The sequence below is a fragment of the Chenopodium album genome, chromosome 21 (assembly GCF_948465745.1).
Source record: "Chenopodium album chromosome 21, dcCheAlbu1.1, whole genome shotgun sequence".
Taxonomy (NCBI): Eukaryota; Viridiplantae; Streptophyta; class Magnoliopsida; order Caryophyllales; family Amaranthaceae; genus Chenopodium; species Chenopodium album.
Window position 1 is genome coordinate 4782750 of NC_137854.1, and position 18251 is coordinate 4801000.

General features: G+C 34.0%; 3 protein-coding genes and 1 pseudogene across 4 annotated transcripts; all 4 read right to left on the reverse strand.

Annotated features, from left to right (window-relative positions):
• On the reverse strand, positions 1–2651 carry LOC145602725 (wall-associated receptor kinase 5 pseudogene; annotated as a pseudogene).
• Positions 2652–3375: 724 nt separating this feature from the next.
• Positions 3376–8817, reverse strand: LOC145601891 (uncharacterized). 2 transcript variants are annotated; one of them, XM_081657974.1, is made up of 11 exons: positions 8629–8817; positions 8470–8520; positions 8294–8335; positions 7395–7514; positions 7137–7282; positions 6910–7057; positions 6718–6801; positions 5384–5499; positions 4804–4862; positions 4045–4135; positions 3376–3903 (listed from the first exon to the last, which is right to left on the reverse strand). In XM_081657974.1, exons 1-11 carry the CDS (start codon positions 8723–8725, stop codon positions 3670–3672), a joined length of 1188 nt encoding a protein of 395 aa, XP_081514100.1. In that variant the 5' UTR covers positions 8726–8817; the 3' UTR covers positions 3376–3669. The 2 variants fall into 2 exon arrangements, with proteins under 2 accessions (XP_081514100.1, XP_081514101.1); XM_081657975.1 differs by lacking the exon at positions 8629–8817 and having other exon boundaries at positions 8294–8360; positions 8470–8506.
• Positions 8818–9532: 715 nt separating this feature from the next.
• Positions 9533–12551, reverse strand: LOC145601361 (trihelix transcription factor DF1-like). Its single transcript, XM_081657371.1, has 2 exons — positions 12067–12551; positions 9533–11175 (listed from the first exon to the last, which is right to left on the reverse strand). The coding sequence occupies exons 1-2, from the start codon at positions 12324–12326 to the stop codon at positions 9954–9956; spliced, it is 1482 nt and encodes a 493-aa protein (XP_081513497.1). The 5' UTR covers positions 12327–12551; the 3' UTR covers positions 9533–9953.
• A 2635-nt stretch (positions 12552–15186) lies between these two features.
• LOC145601545 (protein BOLA2-like) lies at positions 15187–17339 on the reverse strand. Its single transcript, XM_081657583.1, has 3 exons — positions 17205–17339; positions 15715–15737; positions 15187–15614 (listed from the first exon to the last, which is right to left on the reverse strand). Exons 1-3 carry the CDS (start codon positions 17265–17267, stop codon positions 15419–15421), a joined length of 282 nt encoding a protein of 93 aa, XP_081513709.1. The 5' UTR covers positions 17268–17339; the 3' UTR covers positions 15187–15418.
• Between the last annotated feature and the right edge of the window lie 912 nt (positions 17340–18251).

Below are 18251 nucleotides of genomic sequence, written 5' to 3' on the forward strand. Positions count from 1 at the left end.
TTATCTCCTTCTGCATACTCTGAAATAATCCAGAATTGTTATCCAATGTTGATACGACGGTGTTGTTAAACGTCGCCCTGGCACTGGATACAAGTCCCCTTGTTCATCATTTCCTAACAAGTTTGTAGTCTCATCAACTATTTGCTTCCTCAATGTATCAAGCTCAACTGCGACATCTTTCATGGTTGGTCGATCTTCTCCCTTCATGCTTAAGCATTTTCTGATAAGCTCAGCCACACTTATTAGTTGCTCTTGAGGTGCTTCAATCACCAATTCAGGATCAATTATTTCAAAAAGACGGTCTTCCCTCATGTACCTAACAAAACGGGTTGCTAAATTCTCCCTCTCTGAAGGAATTGGTTTTTGTTTCGTAAGAGAGCTCAGCAAGAACTACCCCAAAACTGTATACATCACTCTTTTCTGTTAGCTGACTCGAGAAAAAGTACTCAGGATCAAGATATCCTAACGTTCCTTGGACTAGAGTAGATATTTGCGTGTAGTCTAAGGGGACTAACCTCGAAGCTCCAAAATCAGATATCTTAGCCGCGTAATTGTCATCAAGCAAAATATTCGTAGACTTCACATCTCTATGTATGACAGGCAAGGAGGAGGCAGAGTGCAGATATGCAAGTGCTTCAGCTGCTTCAACCGTGATCCTTAGACAGTTGCTCCAAGAAAGCCAACTAGGTGATGTACTTTTACTTTGTATATGGTCATATAAAGTACCATTGGAAATGAACTCGTACACTAGTATAGGAACTTCTGTCTCTAAGCAACAACCCAAGAGTTGCACCACATTTCTATGGTTGATTCGTGTTAAAATAACTACTTCGTTTATAAATTGCTCAATCTGACTTTGATCTACTACTTTCGACTTCTTAATTGCAACTACTTGATTATTTGTTAACAGGCCTTTATACACAGTTCCATACCCTCCTTTACCAAGAATGTTATCTTCACTAAAATTTTTAGTAGCTAGTTTCAATTCCTTAATTGTGTATACCCTGGCAGACTCTATGCCTGCTTGTTTTTCGGAAGATAACTGTTTCTGCAGCAGCAAACCACCATTGTTTTTAAAAAATTGTTCCCTCAACTTCACCAGCCTTCTTTTCCGAATCATAAAACACGCCCAACTTATGCCTATGAGCAAAAATAACACCCCAATGCTAGTACCTGGATGAAATCAAGGCATCAGCATATATTTCTTCATAGTACCGTTGTATGATATTAGACAACTACAGAGTATTTTAGATGTTTATGTACAAATGTGAAAGAATTAATGAACAATTACCTAGACTTGCTTTCATGGCAAGAAGAGAGGCTTCTGGAACGCAACCTGTCCCGTTTCTAAAACCATCACCGGAATACTTAGATGGACAAGAACATATGTAACTTCCTGGTGTGTTTTTGCAGATCTTAGAGCACTGATTGCTGTTCTGATCTGCACATTCATCAATATCTGGCAACAGAAGTGTTATTGGAATATCATGAACATACAAGTACAAGAATAATCATTATATGTCATTACATAATTTAACAATATCTATCTATAAGACTGTAAGAGCCTCTTGGCTTTGTTCTATAAAGCTTACAAAAATGTGATCAGACTTCAGACAGGGGTTATCGAGTTCAATTTTACAGCTAAATCGAGTTCAGATAAATGCAAGAAAGCCTAAGTGTAAACAATAACCTTAGAAGAAAGATGAATAATACTTTATTCTTCGAGAAGGAAGCAAAAGAAGTTACCAACCTGTACAACCAGGACTGAGGTAAGGATTTCCCTCGTAACCAGGGAGGCAATAGCAGCGATATCCACCTTTACCACTATCAGAATCACGGCATGTGGTGTAATGCTGACATACATAAGACGTTAAATTCTTCTTAGCTTGGCTGCACGTTCCATTACCGATTGACCAATCAAGAACAATAGGAACATTGTTTGTTGTCCTGTTTGCAAAACTAGGGTCAAGAAGATCTGAGGCTCCTTGGAACACAAACTTATCCTCTTCGGCTAAGAAGGCATAAACACAAGGATTAAATCCTATGACACTGGTGTGGTTCGAAGGATAAGAAAAGGCAAACCCCACAGCAGTTAATCCCTTAGGAATCAGGGCTTGACAGCAACCAATGGCAGAACAATACCCTCCAATGACATCCTGTTGTTTCGCGCAGAGTGTTCCACAGGCAGCACCCAAGCCCTGCAATCCAACAATTATCCCCAACACATCACAGCCAATGACTGTAAACTTGTTTGCAGTAGATGAGAAACTGTAGGGGGAATCATCCTTAAATGCTATTAATTCTGTTTTGTTCCGAACTGCTTCTCCTGAAGGGTTGAAGCAACTTAATGTCACCCTATTTGCAACGCAAACTTGGGAAGCTGATATGGCTAGCACCTCAGTGTTGGTATCAGTTATGGGTCTGGGTATAAATGTTTTGGGTGGACTTGTGGAAGCATCACAAATAAGTGTGTACTCGAAGGCCATGGCGCAAGAGAAGCCAATGCCAAAGGGGTAAGGAATTGTCAAGTTCCCGCACTGGCTTGGGCAGCCAGGTTTCGCGACTGATGCAGACACAGTCGATTGTGTTACCAAGATCAGCAACAACAGGCATCTGAATGTGAATGACCAAATTGTGACAAATGAATTCATATTGGTTGGTTTTTTTTAGCTCAACTGATATGTTTAACTTCTAAATAAAATTGAGTTTATTTGTGTAACTTCTGAGTAATATGTTTACACTCCAAGGAGGCAAGGAATTTGCTTCTTGATTATATAATGACTGACCAGCAGATTATATGTAATGCTTGCACGTAATTTGACATTGACAACCTAAATTTTCTGAAGAAACATAGTAGATTATTAATTTGAGAGAATGATTAAATAATCATTTGAGAAGAATTTTCTGTCAACATATACATGAGTTGTAGGAGTAATTAACTGTGACACGTTCATTTAAAAAATGCCATGGATGGATAGTGATAGATCGAGGGGTTGCTTATATTAGACTAAACTGACCAAGGATTATTTAATATTTTTAGCAAATATTTTTCCATTCAGTTTGAAATTGTTCTTTTAATATACTTGCTTGTATAAATCAAGTAAAAGCCTAGCTTTTTACAATATGGTCGGTCCAAAAACTACAATTATATCCTCCTCACATCAACCAATTATTACTCCATCTAAAAAATACTCTTGAGAAGGATCTCTTGATATCTTCTCATTTCTTACCCTTACATTAAAATTAAAAAAATTAAAATGTCATCTTCTTTCCACGAAATTTACAGGAGTAATTTGCATTAGATAGAAGTGGGACTATGTCTGCAATCAAATGTGCAATATTAATGGATTGCCAATTATTAAAGAAGATAAAATCTCCAGAAATTCAACTGAAGCTAGATATAATTTGATAAATTATAGATTCAGAATGATGTATATAGAGTATATGAGCACAAGGAAATAAACAACCAACCATGCTGATCAAAATCATGAAATCTACACTCCCCAAGGGGGAAAAACAAGAAAGAAAAGGTCAAATCGAACATTGCTTTCCTTTCATTCCTTCCTATGCAGTCGCAACTCGCAATCAGTTCTTCAAGCTCCCCATCTCCAATTCATAAAGTTTCTCTAGCTAAAGGCTTCGCCTAGGATACATACCTCAAAAGTCAGTTCACTTGAGTTCATCAATCTCAAAAACTCGAGCAGTCCCATCGAGAGAGACAGAAACAAGGAAATTTCTGTCAGCAGAAACACTCAAAGATTGAACGGGTTCATTGTGTCCGCTGAAGGTTCTGACAGCTGTATCCTCTCCGGAGAGACTATCCCAGACTCGCACTTTACCGTCAACAGATCCCGTAGCTATAAACCTTGATGTCCCAATCCATGTCAGGCATGTTACCCCATCCTGCATACAAGTAAAAGGTAAAATAGTTGCAAATATACAAGACAGTGATATGGCAAAACAAAAAAAAAAAAAAAATCCACAGTTCTGAGGCTCAGTTATCAAAACAGCCAATATGAATGGCCAAGCCAACTTTAAGCAAACCTCGTGGTGATATGTACTGCGAGGTTCTGAATGTTGGAGATCCCACACGATTAGTTTATGATCCAAGCTTCCAGTTGCCGCCCATGGACCGCTGTAGTAGTAGTAGATTAATGAGGTTAAACAGTAGTTTGATGTTAAAAAAAAAGGGAAGAGAATGCAATGCACAAGGGTTTTCAGAATTTGAGTCATGCCCAAAAGTATTTTTTGCCTTATTTCAGCAGGTTCCAGCCTATATTTCATATGCAAAAGCAGAATACCAATTGTTTATAAAATATTCGATTATTTCCATGCAAAGTAGGAAATCATAAAAATTACTCATTCTCCAACTTGCTCTTGCCATTTTCAAATCCCTAACTACTAAGATTCTCTCTACCCATTTATGATGCTCATGTACATTTAGTACAGTATTTAGAAAGTTACACGTTATTTAGAAAGAACAAAACATAACTTGGGATGAAATTCGATAGATTACTAAAGTGGAAACTTCATCAAACTGAAGAATAGAATTTCATTTTCCATAATTTTTGCCTATCTAGGAACAAGAGGTGAACAAATAACTAAAAAGAGAACAACAATCAATAGCTAACACTTAACACCACTTCACTAACTGCCGCATATAGATCATACCACAGAACAACTTATAATCTTGAGTTCTTAACACATATAAAGGTCGACATTTGCTAAAACAATGCTTGTAAGATACTCATCAGCCACAAAAAAAAAAAGATACAGCAGAAACAAAAAAGAAGGCAGACAAACCTTGGTGAAAACCCAACACATTCTACTGAATCTGTGTGAGCCCTAAGAGAGTTAATCACCTGCACAAGTAAGATCTTATAAGTTCCTGACCACCAAAAAGAGCATAAACAATGTAATATTTCAATTAGAGAATTTAGACACCAAACACAATATTCAAACACAACATGTTTCCCAGAACCCAAATTTACTGATGAGTAGATACAGCTTTATGCAACAATAAAGGTATACAGATTCCAGGTGGCAAGTGATTCACCAAAAAATGATTGTAAATTCAAAAACGAATGCACAACCAAACTGTCATTGCATATTGAGCCACGAGAACACAACAGACACAAGCATCACTATCAAAGAAAGGTGGTTAGATCTTTGATGGTGCACTACAGATGGCATCAGAAAAGAAGCAACCACCTAGAGACCAAACCTTTCAATGCCAAAAGAAATGACACTATATAATGTTAATATTGTTAATGGAAAGGGATTGAATTCTTGTAGGCAAAAGGTAAATGCAAGAAAAATCATACGAACTTAAAGAACCAGGAGGAAGGGTAAGATTTAATAATAATAAAAAAGAATGTCTAACCTTTCCTGACGAAATATTGACCATGTGAACATTATGATCCTTCGACCCAGTCAAAACTAAAGCCGAGTCAGAGCTTATTGCCATGCAAGTTATTCCATCAGTATGATAAGGGTGACCTATAGATCAAGAAAGCTAAATCCATCAGTAAACTTCCCCATGAAACATCTAAAGTTTCAAAGGATGAGTAGCATAAAAGACAAAGCCCAATCAGATCATGCTCAAATTATCAGCATATGCATCTGGAGTTCCACATTGTGAAAGATACAAAAAATTACAAAAGTATCAGTTAAACTTATACTTGTATATCAAAGTAAGGAGAAAGCAGGTGTCTTTCTAATATATTTTCTTTATAAAAATTCACCAGACGTAAATTGTCTCGTATCTTGAAAAAAATAAAAATTCAAGCTAACTGCACTTCAAACATGATTTATGTTTGCTAACATCTCTAGAATACAGCTAGTATGTTAATATTGGCTATGTTTACTGTTTCTGCTTTATTTTACCCCCTTATTTGTTCCCTTTACCTTATGTCCTTATTCACTATAAAGCCATACTTAAGAAGGAGTTAGAGTGAGATGGCTATTACTGGTCTGTATCTCAGTTCCTTGACTAGCTAGAAAGCTGCTCAAGTACTACTTCCCTTCTTAGATTAGACTACTACACTGCTCGAGCACCCCAATAAAGCCAGTGATTTTGTTGACTACAAACTTTATTATTCTTTCCTTGGTTTGATCGGCTGCATTATACACACAAAATTACAAGATACTTACCAATGATTCACCTAGACACAATTTGCACCTAAGAATTTCTATTATCTTTGTACTGATATGGGGGGACTAACTCAGCAGTTTTTCCATCCTAGTATTCTCTCAATTGTGTATGGTAGTCAGACTGATGACAAATAAGTGAGTGACAATTGATTACCAGCTTAGTGACACAGATCAACACAATTTCTCACATTAAACTTTCAGGTGCAACTAGGAACATGATGCAGATATTCAAGAAAGAAACTGGGGCCTCTTAAATGGTACGAATATATTTGATATCTCAATATTGAAGCACATCATATATAATGCAAAATCCAACGCATACCACACGGCCACACCAGCCTTGACACACACACACAAAAAACAAAACAAAACAAAACAAAACAAAACAAAAAAAAAAAAAAAAAAAAAAAAAAAAAGGTCATAATTTGCTTCAAGCCTTCAATGCAAACTATGGAGCAAAACAATTAACAAACACATCGCTCTCTATAGTGTTCTAGCTACTTCATTTTTGCTTGCTCATACTTTAGGGCTGATATAATAGAAGATAAAGAAGTCATATAATACCTTTAATTTCATGAATGTTCTCGCCACTTTTTGGATTCCATATCCTCAATGACGCATCATCCGATCCCGTGCATATTGTTTTTCCTTTAGAGCACAGATTAACATAATTTCAGATAACATTTTGTCTTAGAAGAGCCAGTTCAATAAAATAAAAAATAAAAAAAAAGCCTCAAATGTATGAGTTAGATTTACCATCAGGGGTGAAGTCACCACAAGTCACTACACTCCCATGACCACTAAACATGCTAAGGTAGGCGCCCTTGTCGGCATTCCACATCCAAACAGAAAAATCCTCTGACCCAGCTAAGACTAGATGTCCCCTGGGATGCCACTTAACCCACTGAAAAATCACACATATTATTATAAATAAATTATATAGGCCAAATATAAGCCATCACATACATCTTAAATTATAATACCTCAATTCCACCTCCTGGTCCTTCAAGTGTGCACTTCAGTTTCTCTGAAGAAACATCCCAGACGTGAACAATTCCATCAAAGGTTCCAGATGCAAGCAACTGCCCATCAGCACTGAAAGAGACACTGGATACTGTCTCTTTATGACCTGGCAAAAGCACAAAATTTTTAGAAAAAAAAACAACCATGGATAAACTACAAGCTCTGTATTGGTAAAAAGAGCAAATAACATGCAGATTAATCAAAACAGACGAGTTTACCTTGGAGTTCAAAAGCCCAATCTCCTTGACCAATTCTCCACATAAAACCCTTGTCATCACCACCCCCTGTTGCAACCAATGTTGGATCTGTCGGGCTGCAGGCAACCGTGTATACTTCATCTATCCAATAGAGAATGAAGTGTTAAAACAAGCAATAGTTTGTCTAACATATATGTAGACCAATCAATCTATGCTAACTTTCATGTACAGCCATAATGGCGCCACAATCTTGCAAATTCTTTGACTAATTTCCCCCTTCCAATCCTAATAATAGGTCATTCTTAGAATGCAACACAATAACAAAATGGAATCCTTGCATCAATGTACCTAATTTTTTTATGGTATATTATAGTTGGGGGACTCGTGTCTTACGACGAGAGGAAAGGCATACTCTCATTTGGACTCAATCTTTCTCATTTTTCTTCTACACCACCAACAATTGCTCACCCAAAAAAAAAAAAAAAAAAAAACAAAACAAAACAAAAAAATTTACAATGCTTACCAAATTAAAGTTAGAAAATTTATAAAAATTAGAAAATTGAAGTTGTAATTTCAGCAATGTACAAAAACTTGTTGCAAAATTGACATTACAGCCTTCACATATTGGTACCTAATTTTTTAAGATGAAATATTCTGAAGTTTGACATTGAATAGAAAATTAAAGAAACATTAAGTGCAAATCAATATTCAGAAATTTAACAAACAAAACAACTCCAAATCCAAGCAACAAGAACCCTCATCCTACTAATACAATTTTTTTAGTTGAAATTTTCATTATCACCAAAATGCAAAGATTATAACTTTACTATATATTGCCTTAAAGTTTAACAATTGTACTAAATTTGCAAAAAATCAGAAAATTTAAAATCAAAAATAGAAAGCACTAAAATATTACTCACCAGTATGCCCGGTAAATATATGCATAGAATCATCAGCTTCCTCTGCAATTACCCCATCAATACAACACTATTCGAAATAAGAAAAGACACGATTTTTATAAAATAAAAAATAAAATAGAATAGGAAAAGCGTTATTTTTTTCTCCCTATTTTTTCTTGAAATTAAACTCTTCTTACCAATATGTTCATCACCATCAGAACCCTGTTCTTCATCTGCTTCAGGAAGCTCTGATTTCAAAACATATAAAACAAATTAATTCAACCCACAAAACAATGAAATTAAAATTAAAAAAAAAACATAATTAAATGAAATTTGATAGTAAAAGGGTGTAATACCTTCATCGTCAAAAGGGACTTCTTGGACGATATCAGACTCATCAAGAAAAATATCACCTTGTTCTTCAGTTTCTGGGTAATTATTTTGGGGATTCATTGTATTTTTCCTTTTTATTTGATTTTATAAACGGAATAAAAGATAGAGAGAGAAGGGTTTTTCAAGGGTTTTGTTTTAGGGGCATACAATTAAACGCAAGCCCAGGGATTATACAGTATAAAGAATATAAACCCAATTTACCAAATGATTAAATAAAAAAAAAAAAAAAAAAAAAAGGGACAATTTCGTTTTCTTTTTTTTTTTAATTATTATTTTTTATTTTTTTGGAAATAGATGAATGTCCTAATTTGACCTGACCCTTCGTACAAAGCCACGACTTCTCAACCTCAAGCAACTGAAGCAAAGTTTACATTTTACATTTTTTTTTTTTTTTGAGGAAAATAATTCGACTGGTTTAATTAATTGTGTTAGAGCTATTTTCAATAACCACACTTGTATATTTAATAGGTTAGATGTGTCAATCCATATAACTCGTTTACATATTATATTCAATAAAATTTGTACAATAAATAATTTCTTATATCTAATTGCAACGTCATAACGATATCAATTTATGTTTGGCTAAGTGAATGTTGTTAACTCATATCTTTACGTTGTGTAAAATGTGAAGTTGTAGCCCTTGTAGGTATTAGTTCCAGATTGAAAATCACAACTCTATTTTAACCTTATAATCAAAACAGTCATGGTAAACAAGTCAAAAGGCTCGACAGTAACTTTTGTCAAATAGAAGTATATCTATAACATAAACTTTAATGACTGTAATCCCATGCCTTGTAGGCTTGGACAATACTAACTTTTACTCTGTAACATGTAATTAAGATCATTCGAAAAAAGGAAAAAAAAAAATCCATGGATTAGGAGTTTTCACCCATTTCAAACAAAAAACTTTAGTATCATTATTTGAGTACAGTGAATTGAAAAGGCGGTTGACAAAATTGCTTAAAGTTCCTACTAGGCCTCATTTTCACACTTCTTATTACCCCAAACAAACATTACCAACCTTGTGCAAGCACAGGGTCTAAGACTGCCAAAAACTAGAACAGGAGAAGGTATAGTTTCTACACAAGACATACACTACTTTCCATGACTCTATTCTCTATAGAAAATATATACTCGCCAAACGACGGTCATCAACAAAGGCTCGATTTTGAAACATCACATTTTCTTGTAAAACCACAACAGCACTTGGTGATATACACAACCGGATGCATCTTCACTTCTCGATATCATATTGACAAAGTTAACCTTGCTCGCATTATGTCCTCATTCAAACGTTCACTGACAAAGGATTGTGAGTAAAAACCTGATAAGCTCTTTCAGCATCATTACCAGTCCCTTCAACGTGATTCAGCTTATTATCTTGCTTAGTTAGTCCACCTTGTTCTTGCTGTAAAGCAACCTGTTCCTGCTGCTGTTGCCTTGAATGATGATTCATCATGTGTAGCAAGAGCTCTTCTGGTCTCAAATTACTACCAGAATTTTCTGAATTGTTATCCAACCTCTTGGATTTTATGTTGTGCAGTTGGTCAAGGAGGGGGAAGTAAGGACATGTTTTAGAATCAGCATGCCTCTGTTTGTTGCCGTCTTTCACTCTTCTGTAGTACTTGTTTATATTCTCCCATTTCTCCTTACACCTTTTAGCATTTCGATCATAGCCAAAGTTTTTCATTGCTGTCGAAATTTCCTCCCACATAGGCCCCTTTGGACCTACTCTTTGGTACTCTAACTCCATGTTAGTTTTAATCTTTATCAAAGTTTCAACTTCTTCCTTTGGCCACCGTGAAGAGGAACTTTCACCATTATCTTTCTCTTTCCTACCCACAATGTTCATTTCTTGGCTCGGTTTTTCTAGCACTTGCTCAGAGGTTCCAGCAATCTTCCCTTGCTCTAAAACCTTCTGCAAGAATGCAATGGCTGCATCCTTTGCTGCTGATATTGACCTCTCTTGCATCAAAAGCTCCTGTTCCTTCTTAATCCTATCCATTTGCTGCATCTTCCATGCCTCTTCTCTTGCTTGTCTCTCATGCTCATGTTTATCTAGTGCTTCCAGAAACTTATTTTGCAGAGCCTCTTGTTTCTCAAGTACAGATTTCATTAGTATATCAAAAAAATCAGCCCACTTTCGCTTTTTTGTCCTAGCCCCTTCAGATTCACTTCCTGAATTTGAGGTAGTGGATGTTGAAATGGTGAAAGAATCCAGGTTTACTGATGTAGGCATTGTCATTTGGGGTACACATTGGGGGTGACTTGAGATTGGAGACACAACATATGCAGTGTCGTTCATAGAGGTATCCGCTGGCTCAGAAGCTGAAGTTTGGAAAGAACTCTGCTGGTGACCAAGAGCTTCTAACTGATCAAAAAACCGATATGCCTTTCGATTTGTACGATCATATGAGCAATTTTTCAGTCTCCTATGGTACTTGTATATATTCTCAAATTTCTCTTTACATTTTTTGGCACTTCTATGATATCCAAGTTCAGCCATTCTCCTGAAAACAAACAACATCAAAATTCCACTTTCTACCAAAGCACCCAATTTGAACAACGAAACAGATGTACTGTGTGTACAGCATAGATACATAATCACAAATGCTAACTACTAATTTCTTACATTACACAAAGCAAAACAAGCAACTCCATGAACAAGGAACACAAACTGATGCACGACCGACTAAAGGTCACCCAACAATCAAGTAAACGCCATCTTACCAATTAGTAGCGGTCACCAGTCATCCCATCTAGTGTTAAAAGACATTCTAATAGAAATTGTAAGCCGAAAGAAAAACACATCTTATTGTATACTGTTAGTCTATTACACCCTCAATGTGTCTTAGTAGTCATTCATCTCTCTAACAAAAAACGGTCAGCAATAAGCAAATTCACACAATTTCTCAGGCACAAAGATCAATTTAACTAATGCTGCAAAATGTAACCTGTCACTATTTCCATCTACCCAAATATATTCCCCAAAATTACACACACATATGCTCTCAATAATACAAAATTCATCCACAATCCCAAACAAATAATCAACATAATTTACAACTTAAATTTCAAATGAACACTCTTACTCACTCAAATTTTCCCTATCATCAACTTACCATATAATTTTATTAATAGCTACTTCGTATTTGCATAAACTTGTGTCTCATATTATACATAGAAATCATGCACAAGCAACCCAAAAACTAACTAACAAAAAAGTCACACAAACATTGTTGCAATAGCTACCGAAACCCGGGATCAAATCCCGTCTACATCATTGTCCATCGCAACACCCATATAAACCAATAAAACAGATACCCAGAAATTTCCACAACCAAAAATCACTAGACCAACACAAAAAATTGAACTTAGTTTGATTGAATTGAAATTGATACCTAGAAATTTCATCCCAAAGTGGAGATTTAGACCCAGAATCTCGAAATGCAAAATCCATTTCAGACCTTATCCTAAGCAAAGCCATGGTTTCTTGCTGCGGCCATCTATTAGCTGCTGAATTTCTCTCAGCTACTGCAACTGCAAGTTCTGCAGCACCATTATCATCTTCTTCCTCCTTATTTTTAGCATTTTCTCTCTCCTCTACTTTCTCTGACTTACCCAACTCATTTTCCCGCCTATCCCCTGAAATTTCCACCATTTCTGAATTTTCCAGCTTCTGAAATTTACAGCCCAGAAAAAAGTTTAATCTTTTAAGTTGGGTTTTTGTGAAAATTGAATTGGGTTTTTTGGGTAAATTTTACTTTTATTTATTTTTTATTATTTGAGATTGATTGTTAGGATGAAAATTAATTTGGGGGAAGATGGGTGAAATTAGGGTTTTTTCAAGTGTAAGAAAAAGGAAAATGAAATTAGGTGAGCATGATTTACCAGATTGTGTGGTAAGTGAAAGATGGAATGGTTAATATGTGTGTGTATGAGGTTAATTTAGACATTTTATTAAATTTGGATTTGTGGGACCAAAAATGGACAATTAAAAAAAAAAAAAGTTAATTGGTCAATCATGTGGGCTTGACAATAAAAGATAAAGATTTAGGTTTGTAATGAAATGAGAAAATATCATAACATAGTGTATGGATAGACATGAGTAAGGGGAAAAAAGTTTGAAGCAAGTTGGCATACATATGCAAGTTACATTTGTCTCATTGATTCTCTTGGTTCATGATTTTATTAGTATCTTCAATTATGATAAGCAATTTTTAGATTTAAATACGTGCATAAATACGATATATTCTTTAAATTTTAAAACATAAGTTAATAAATACACACTATGCATGTACAATATAAGAAATTGGAATAAATAATAACAAACGCCTGCCATCTACCTAGAATCACCAGCCATGTGTATTAAGATTTGTGAAACTGGAAATATAGACGAAATATTTAATAAAACCATTAAAAAGAAAGAAGAATGAAAAAAACCATAAATGAGCAAAATTATGAGGACTTATTTCAAAAAAAATCAAGAGGAGTTTTTTTTTTTTTTTTTTTTTTATGGGAAGTGAGAACAATTGAAGATATAAATTTACGTTGAAGAAAGGGAGCGGTTATTATAGGGTTTTTTTTTTTTTTTTTTTTTGAAATATATTATAGGTAGTTATGATAGGGCAATTGTGAACAGGAGAGGTAATTTTGTGACTTGAAAAGGGTAGTTTGGGGTCAGTAAAATTTATTACCAAAAATTCCCTTTCACTTTATATATAGGATATGCAATAATGATTTTAAAAAATAAATAAAATAAATAAATAAATTTTTTTTCCTTCTATTTGTAGGTTATTTTAAATTAAAAATACAATATTTGGCTGAAAGAATAAATCTTATCAAATCTCTTACACTAAATTTTTTTATAAATTGATCAATGTTGCATCAATAATAATTTTGTTTGTAATATATTAAATTTCTAGTTGATACAATTATAATTTTGTGTATTGTGATGAAATTCTAAATTTACTATAAGCCTTAATCACCTTGTTTCAGATACTTCTTTACGATTATTATAATTAATATTATCATTAAAAGTTAAATTTATAAACACTTTTCGGCTATGTAATTTGTCAAAAACTTAATAAGGGTAAAGGATGATGAGATGATTAGCCCATCAATTTGTTAGGTTAGTGGATGATATTTTAATGGAAATTCCCTTATAATTGCAGGACAATTCTCTACTCAATTCACTTTCATTTCCCTAACAAAAAGGGTATCAAGTTTGGACGGTGTACGTAAATCAACAAGTAACATGTTTGCTTGTTTTTACCAACAATTTGCAAAAAGTCTACCACTATTGAGGATAAAGAAGCCACCCATTTAAGAATATGGACTTCTTTTCATATTTTAACTACAGTAATATGCATGTTACTACTTCATGCTTTCAAAAATGAAAGAAAAATTGTGATATGCCAGTTTTTGATGTATGAAAAAGTTTGAACTTTGAAGAATGAGTGATTAAAGTTCGGCTGGTCAAATTTCTAAAATCACTATCAACACTAGTTGTAGTTGGCAATTTGGCAGCATTCGAAATACCTGCTCCATCAATTCATTATTAAGGGCTTGTTCTCATTGATTGAACTCAGCTGAACTGAGCTGAACTGAACTGAAATGAATATTTTATTAGAGAAGGAAATTAGGAGCTGAACTGAACTGAGCTGAACTGAATTTCAACGTAAGAGAACAAGCCCTAACAGGTCATAAAGTTGCAACGTAATTACATTGATAATTACCTTGAGGTTACAAAATCAAGTTCTACTAAAAACACTTTGAGGATAAATTTTCCTTACGCAGTTACACATACACATCATCTAAGTTATCGGTCTAAATTAGTTCGAACTGGATGCATCTAGATAACTAATCCAACTTTTTTTTTTTTTTTAGTTTTTTAATACAAAGTGGACTTAGCTTTTTCAAATGGTCTAACCCAAAAAATACTTTTGCCGCAACTAGTTTTAAGAAGACAAGGCCTGAAATTACAGGAGTAAAATGATATGAATTACAAGACCTGAACATGTGAAAGTCATACAAATAAATCCATAGCTAAATATACGTAGTATTTGCCATGTATAATATGAAGTTAGAAGTATAAGCTACTTGAAATCCATATCTATTGAACTATTGGAATGAAGCTAAAGTTCTTCCCAAAAATCAAAATCAACCATAGCGCAACCACATTCATGTAGAGCTGCATCAACAGCTCTTGACTCTTGTCCTGGCTTCAAAATTACAAATACAAGTAATATAGTTCATGTATACTATTTTGAGACATACAAGAAGACCTATCACATTTCCTAAAAAGATATAGATTGTTATAAACACCAAACATAGCCGACATGGATATATGGAAATTAAAGAGGGTGTAAAACCATAAGCCATGAAGCAAGTACACTAATTTCCTGCATGCCAGATGATGTCCTAGGAGAAGGATAGACAAAAGCATGTACGGGAAGCAAAACAAACCGTTCTGTAAGAACCTAAATCTTCCAACGTTCAATCACTCGCAAATAGTCATGTAAAAGCACCAGATTAGCATTTGATTAGATGTACTTAAAATTTAGTTAATGATGTACTTTATTACACTGCTTGATTATGGTCAACTATCCTCAAGGGATGTTTCAAGTATTGTCTTAGGCATATCATCACAAGTAATAAAAACATACTTTCGTGATTTGCTATATCACCAATTACAATCTGGTCCTACTTTATCAGCTGCATTAAAAATCTTGGCGTAGAAGTGTAGCCTCCTTAGGTAGCTGCTTGTGAATTTTCAGAATCTTGCTGTTGTTTCCACTGCTCGGGTGTCAAGGCTTTCTTTATCGACAAAGCATGGATCTCTTGCATCTCTTTCTCGAGTGCAGCATTAACCATCCGATGCCTCTCCAGTATTCTCTTGCCCTCAAATTGTCCTGAAACAATTTCAACTACAAAGCTTGCACCACACCTAGATTCAGTAAAACGAGACATATCAATAAATTCTTCTCTAAAATGCTGTGCCAAATGAATTGTGTTTTACAAAAACAAGATATGATCTCGAGACTTACCCTCCAGAGGTATCAACTACTTCCTGCAGCATGAAAAAAAAAAAAAAAAAGAATTTTCAGTCAGAATAAGTATGATCCAGACTGAATTCCCTAACAAATCAAAAGAGCCGCATAGATAGGCAGAAAAAAGTTCACATAAGACCATTTTGAAGGATCTTAATTTTGTTAGACAACAAGCTTTGTAACAAAAAAGGCTAACCAAACATTGTGAGTCATATAGGTCCACAGAGCAAATTTCAAAGTCACTGCTCCCTTTTCAAATTTTGTTTATCTTACTTCGTATATCTGAATTATACCATATACTAGTAAATTATTTACACAACTATATGAATGTCCTACTTACCCAAAAAGATAATAGTTACTTGCTTGTATTATACTAGGGAGTATTACATAGAAAATAATACAGCACAAAATCCCAAAAATTTTCATGACTGGATCTTAATTTTCATGATAAAACAGCATAAACAATAAAATTTCTTACAGATGTCCCAAGTGAACAAGATAACAGCTCAAGAGGTTTAAATAGGTTTGTGACTAGAGACAAACTCTGAAGAAGTAATGATGCACAACTAATTGAATCTTTCGGGTACAATTTTTCAAAACAATAAGTGACACCCGAAAAGGAACAAAAGGAGTCCAAAAACACTTTTCAGATCAAACTCAATACTAATCACCTATATTACTATTTACTCCAACTCGTATTTGAGTGTCATGACTAATCACAAAAAAGGCATGATTCGAGACTAGCAATTTAATTTTCACCTAGTCAATGTAGCTTATTGCAATGCATTTGTTAGACTCTCAATCCAAAATTTTACCAAAGAAAGAGTACCCATTTCCACACCTTAGTGTATCAGACACCACCCAAAGACAATATTGCTAAAGTTTCCCTATTACAGTAATAATGCAGAAATCCATTGAAAAAACTATTCAGTCCAACCATCCCAACACAGATACCCCCAATTTCGAGTTGCCTAATTTAGTATTTGATTAAAAAAAACTTAATCATGGCAACCAAATGTCATAGTTTGTCTAAATAACCCTAACAACACAATCTTTTTGCAATCAATTCAAATCACTATCATTCATTCATTCATCCATCAAATCATATACCAAGTATATTATATACATATATTATGATACTCGGGATATCAAGCGCTCAAACAAAAGAAACTAACAAAGCCAAAAATAAAACTGCTACAATTTGCTAAAATTTCATCAAATTATAATTTTTTTTTTTTTTTCATACATTATGAAACTCGGGAAATTTAATGCACCCATAAATAAATAATCAACATAGGCCCAGAAATTTTACTCCTTTACTAGTAATATTATCATAAAAAGTTTGATTAAAACTGACAAATTGTGAATTGTGAATCAAACAAGAAGAAAATTTCCATGGCAACAATAATAAAATCAATTCATGCAAGATAATTAACAATAACATAGTAAGAATTGAAGAAATAATATAAAAGGGTAATAGAAATTACAAGATGAACAGGGCTGAGCTTAGACGTGAGTGAAGACTCAACTTCCTCCTTTGTTACCCCCATTTTCTCTCTTTTCGCTGCTGCTTAATTTAAAATTTAATTTCTTTTTTTTTTTGTCTCAAAGATCAATTATAAAAGCTTAAGTCTTTGCTTGTAATGTGGATAATTCATAATTATGCGTAATCCCTACGCTAAAGGCCACTATATTATATGGACCAGCCCAATTATCATTTGGGTAGATTCATTCGCATAGATTCTACCCATTTATGATTTGGACATCCTCCCTCACATTCAATTCAGAGCTGTCAAAACGGGTTTATGGTCAATTTGAGATCGGTTTTAATTGGTTTGGTTTGGGTCGTATTAGATATTGGTGTATGTGGTTGAGACTTGAGACGGTGAGTGTATCCACATGGATCGAAGGTAAAAAAAATTTCTTTTTTTGAGTAAGGCCCTGTTCTCTTACGTTGAAATTCAGTTCAGTTCAGTTCAGCTCCTAATTTCCTTCTCTTATAAAATATTCATTTCAGTTCAACTGAGTTCAGTTCAGTTCAGTTCAGTTCAGTTCAGCTGAGTTCAGTTCAGTTCAGTTCAGCTGAGTTCAGTCAATGAGAACAGACCCTAAGTTTGATAGATTTAAGTATGATCGAGTCAACTTGTCAATAAAAAAGTATGATCGGGTCCAATATTTTATTATTATTATTATTATTATTATTATTATTATTATTATTATTATTATTATTATTATTATTATTATTATTATTATTATTATTATTATTATTATTATTATTATTATTATTATTATTATTATTATTATTATTATTATTATTATTATTATTATTATTATTATTATTATTATTTTTGCTCTAGGTCTAATCATTTCATAATTCTATACACGATTGTTGTCTTAAATAGAAATGTTGATGAATAATTTCTCATTGTTGAAATGAATAATCACATGTTTATCATACATGAATGTATGATGCATGTCCTCTAGCAAATGGAACAATTTATCTTTTTAATTAATCATCTTCATTCCATTTCCAT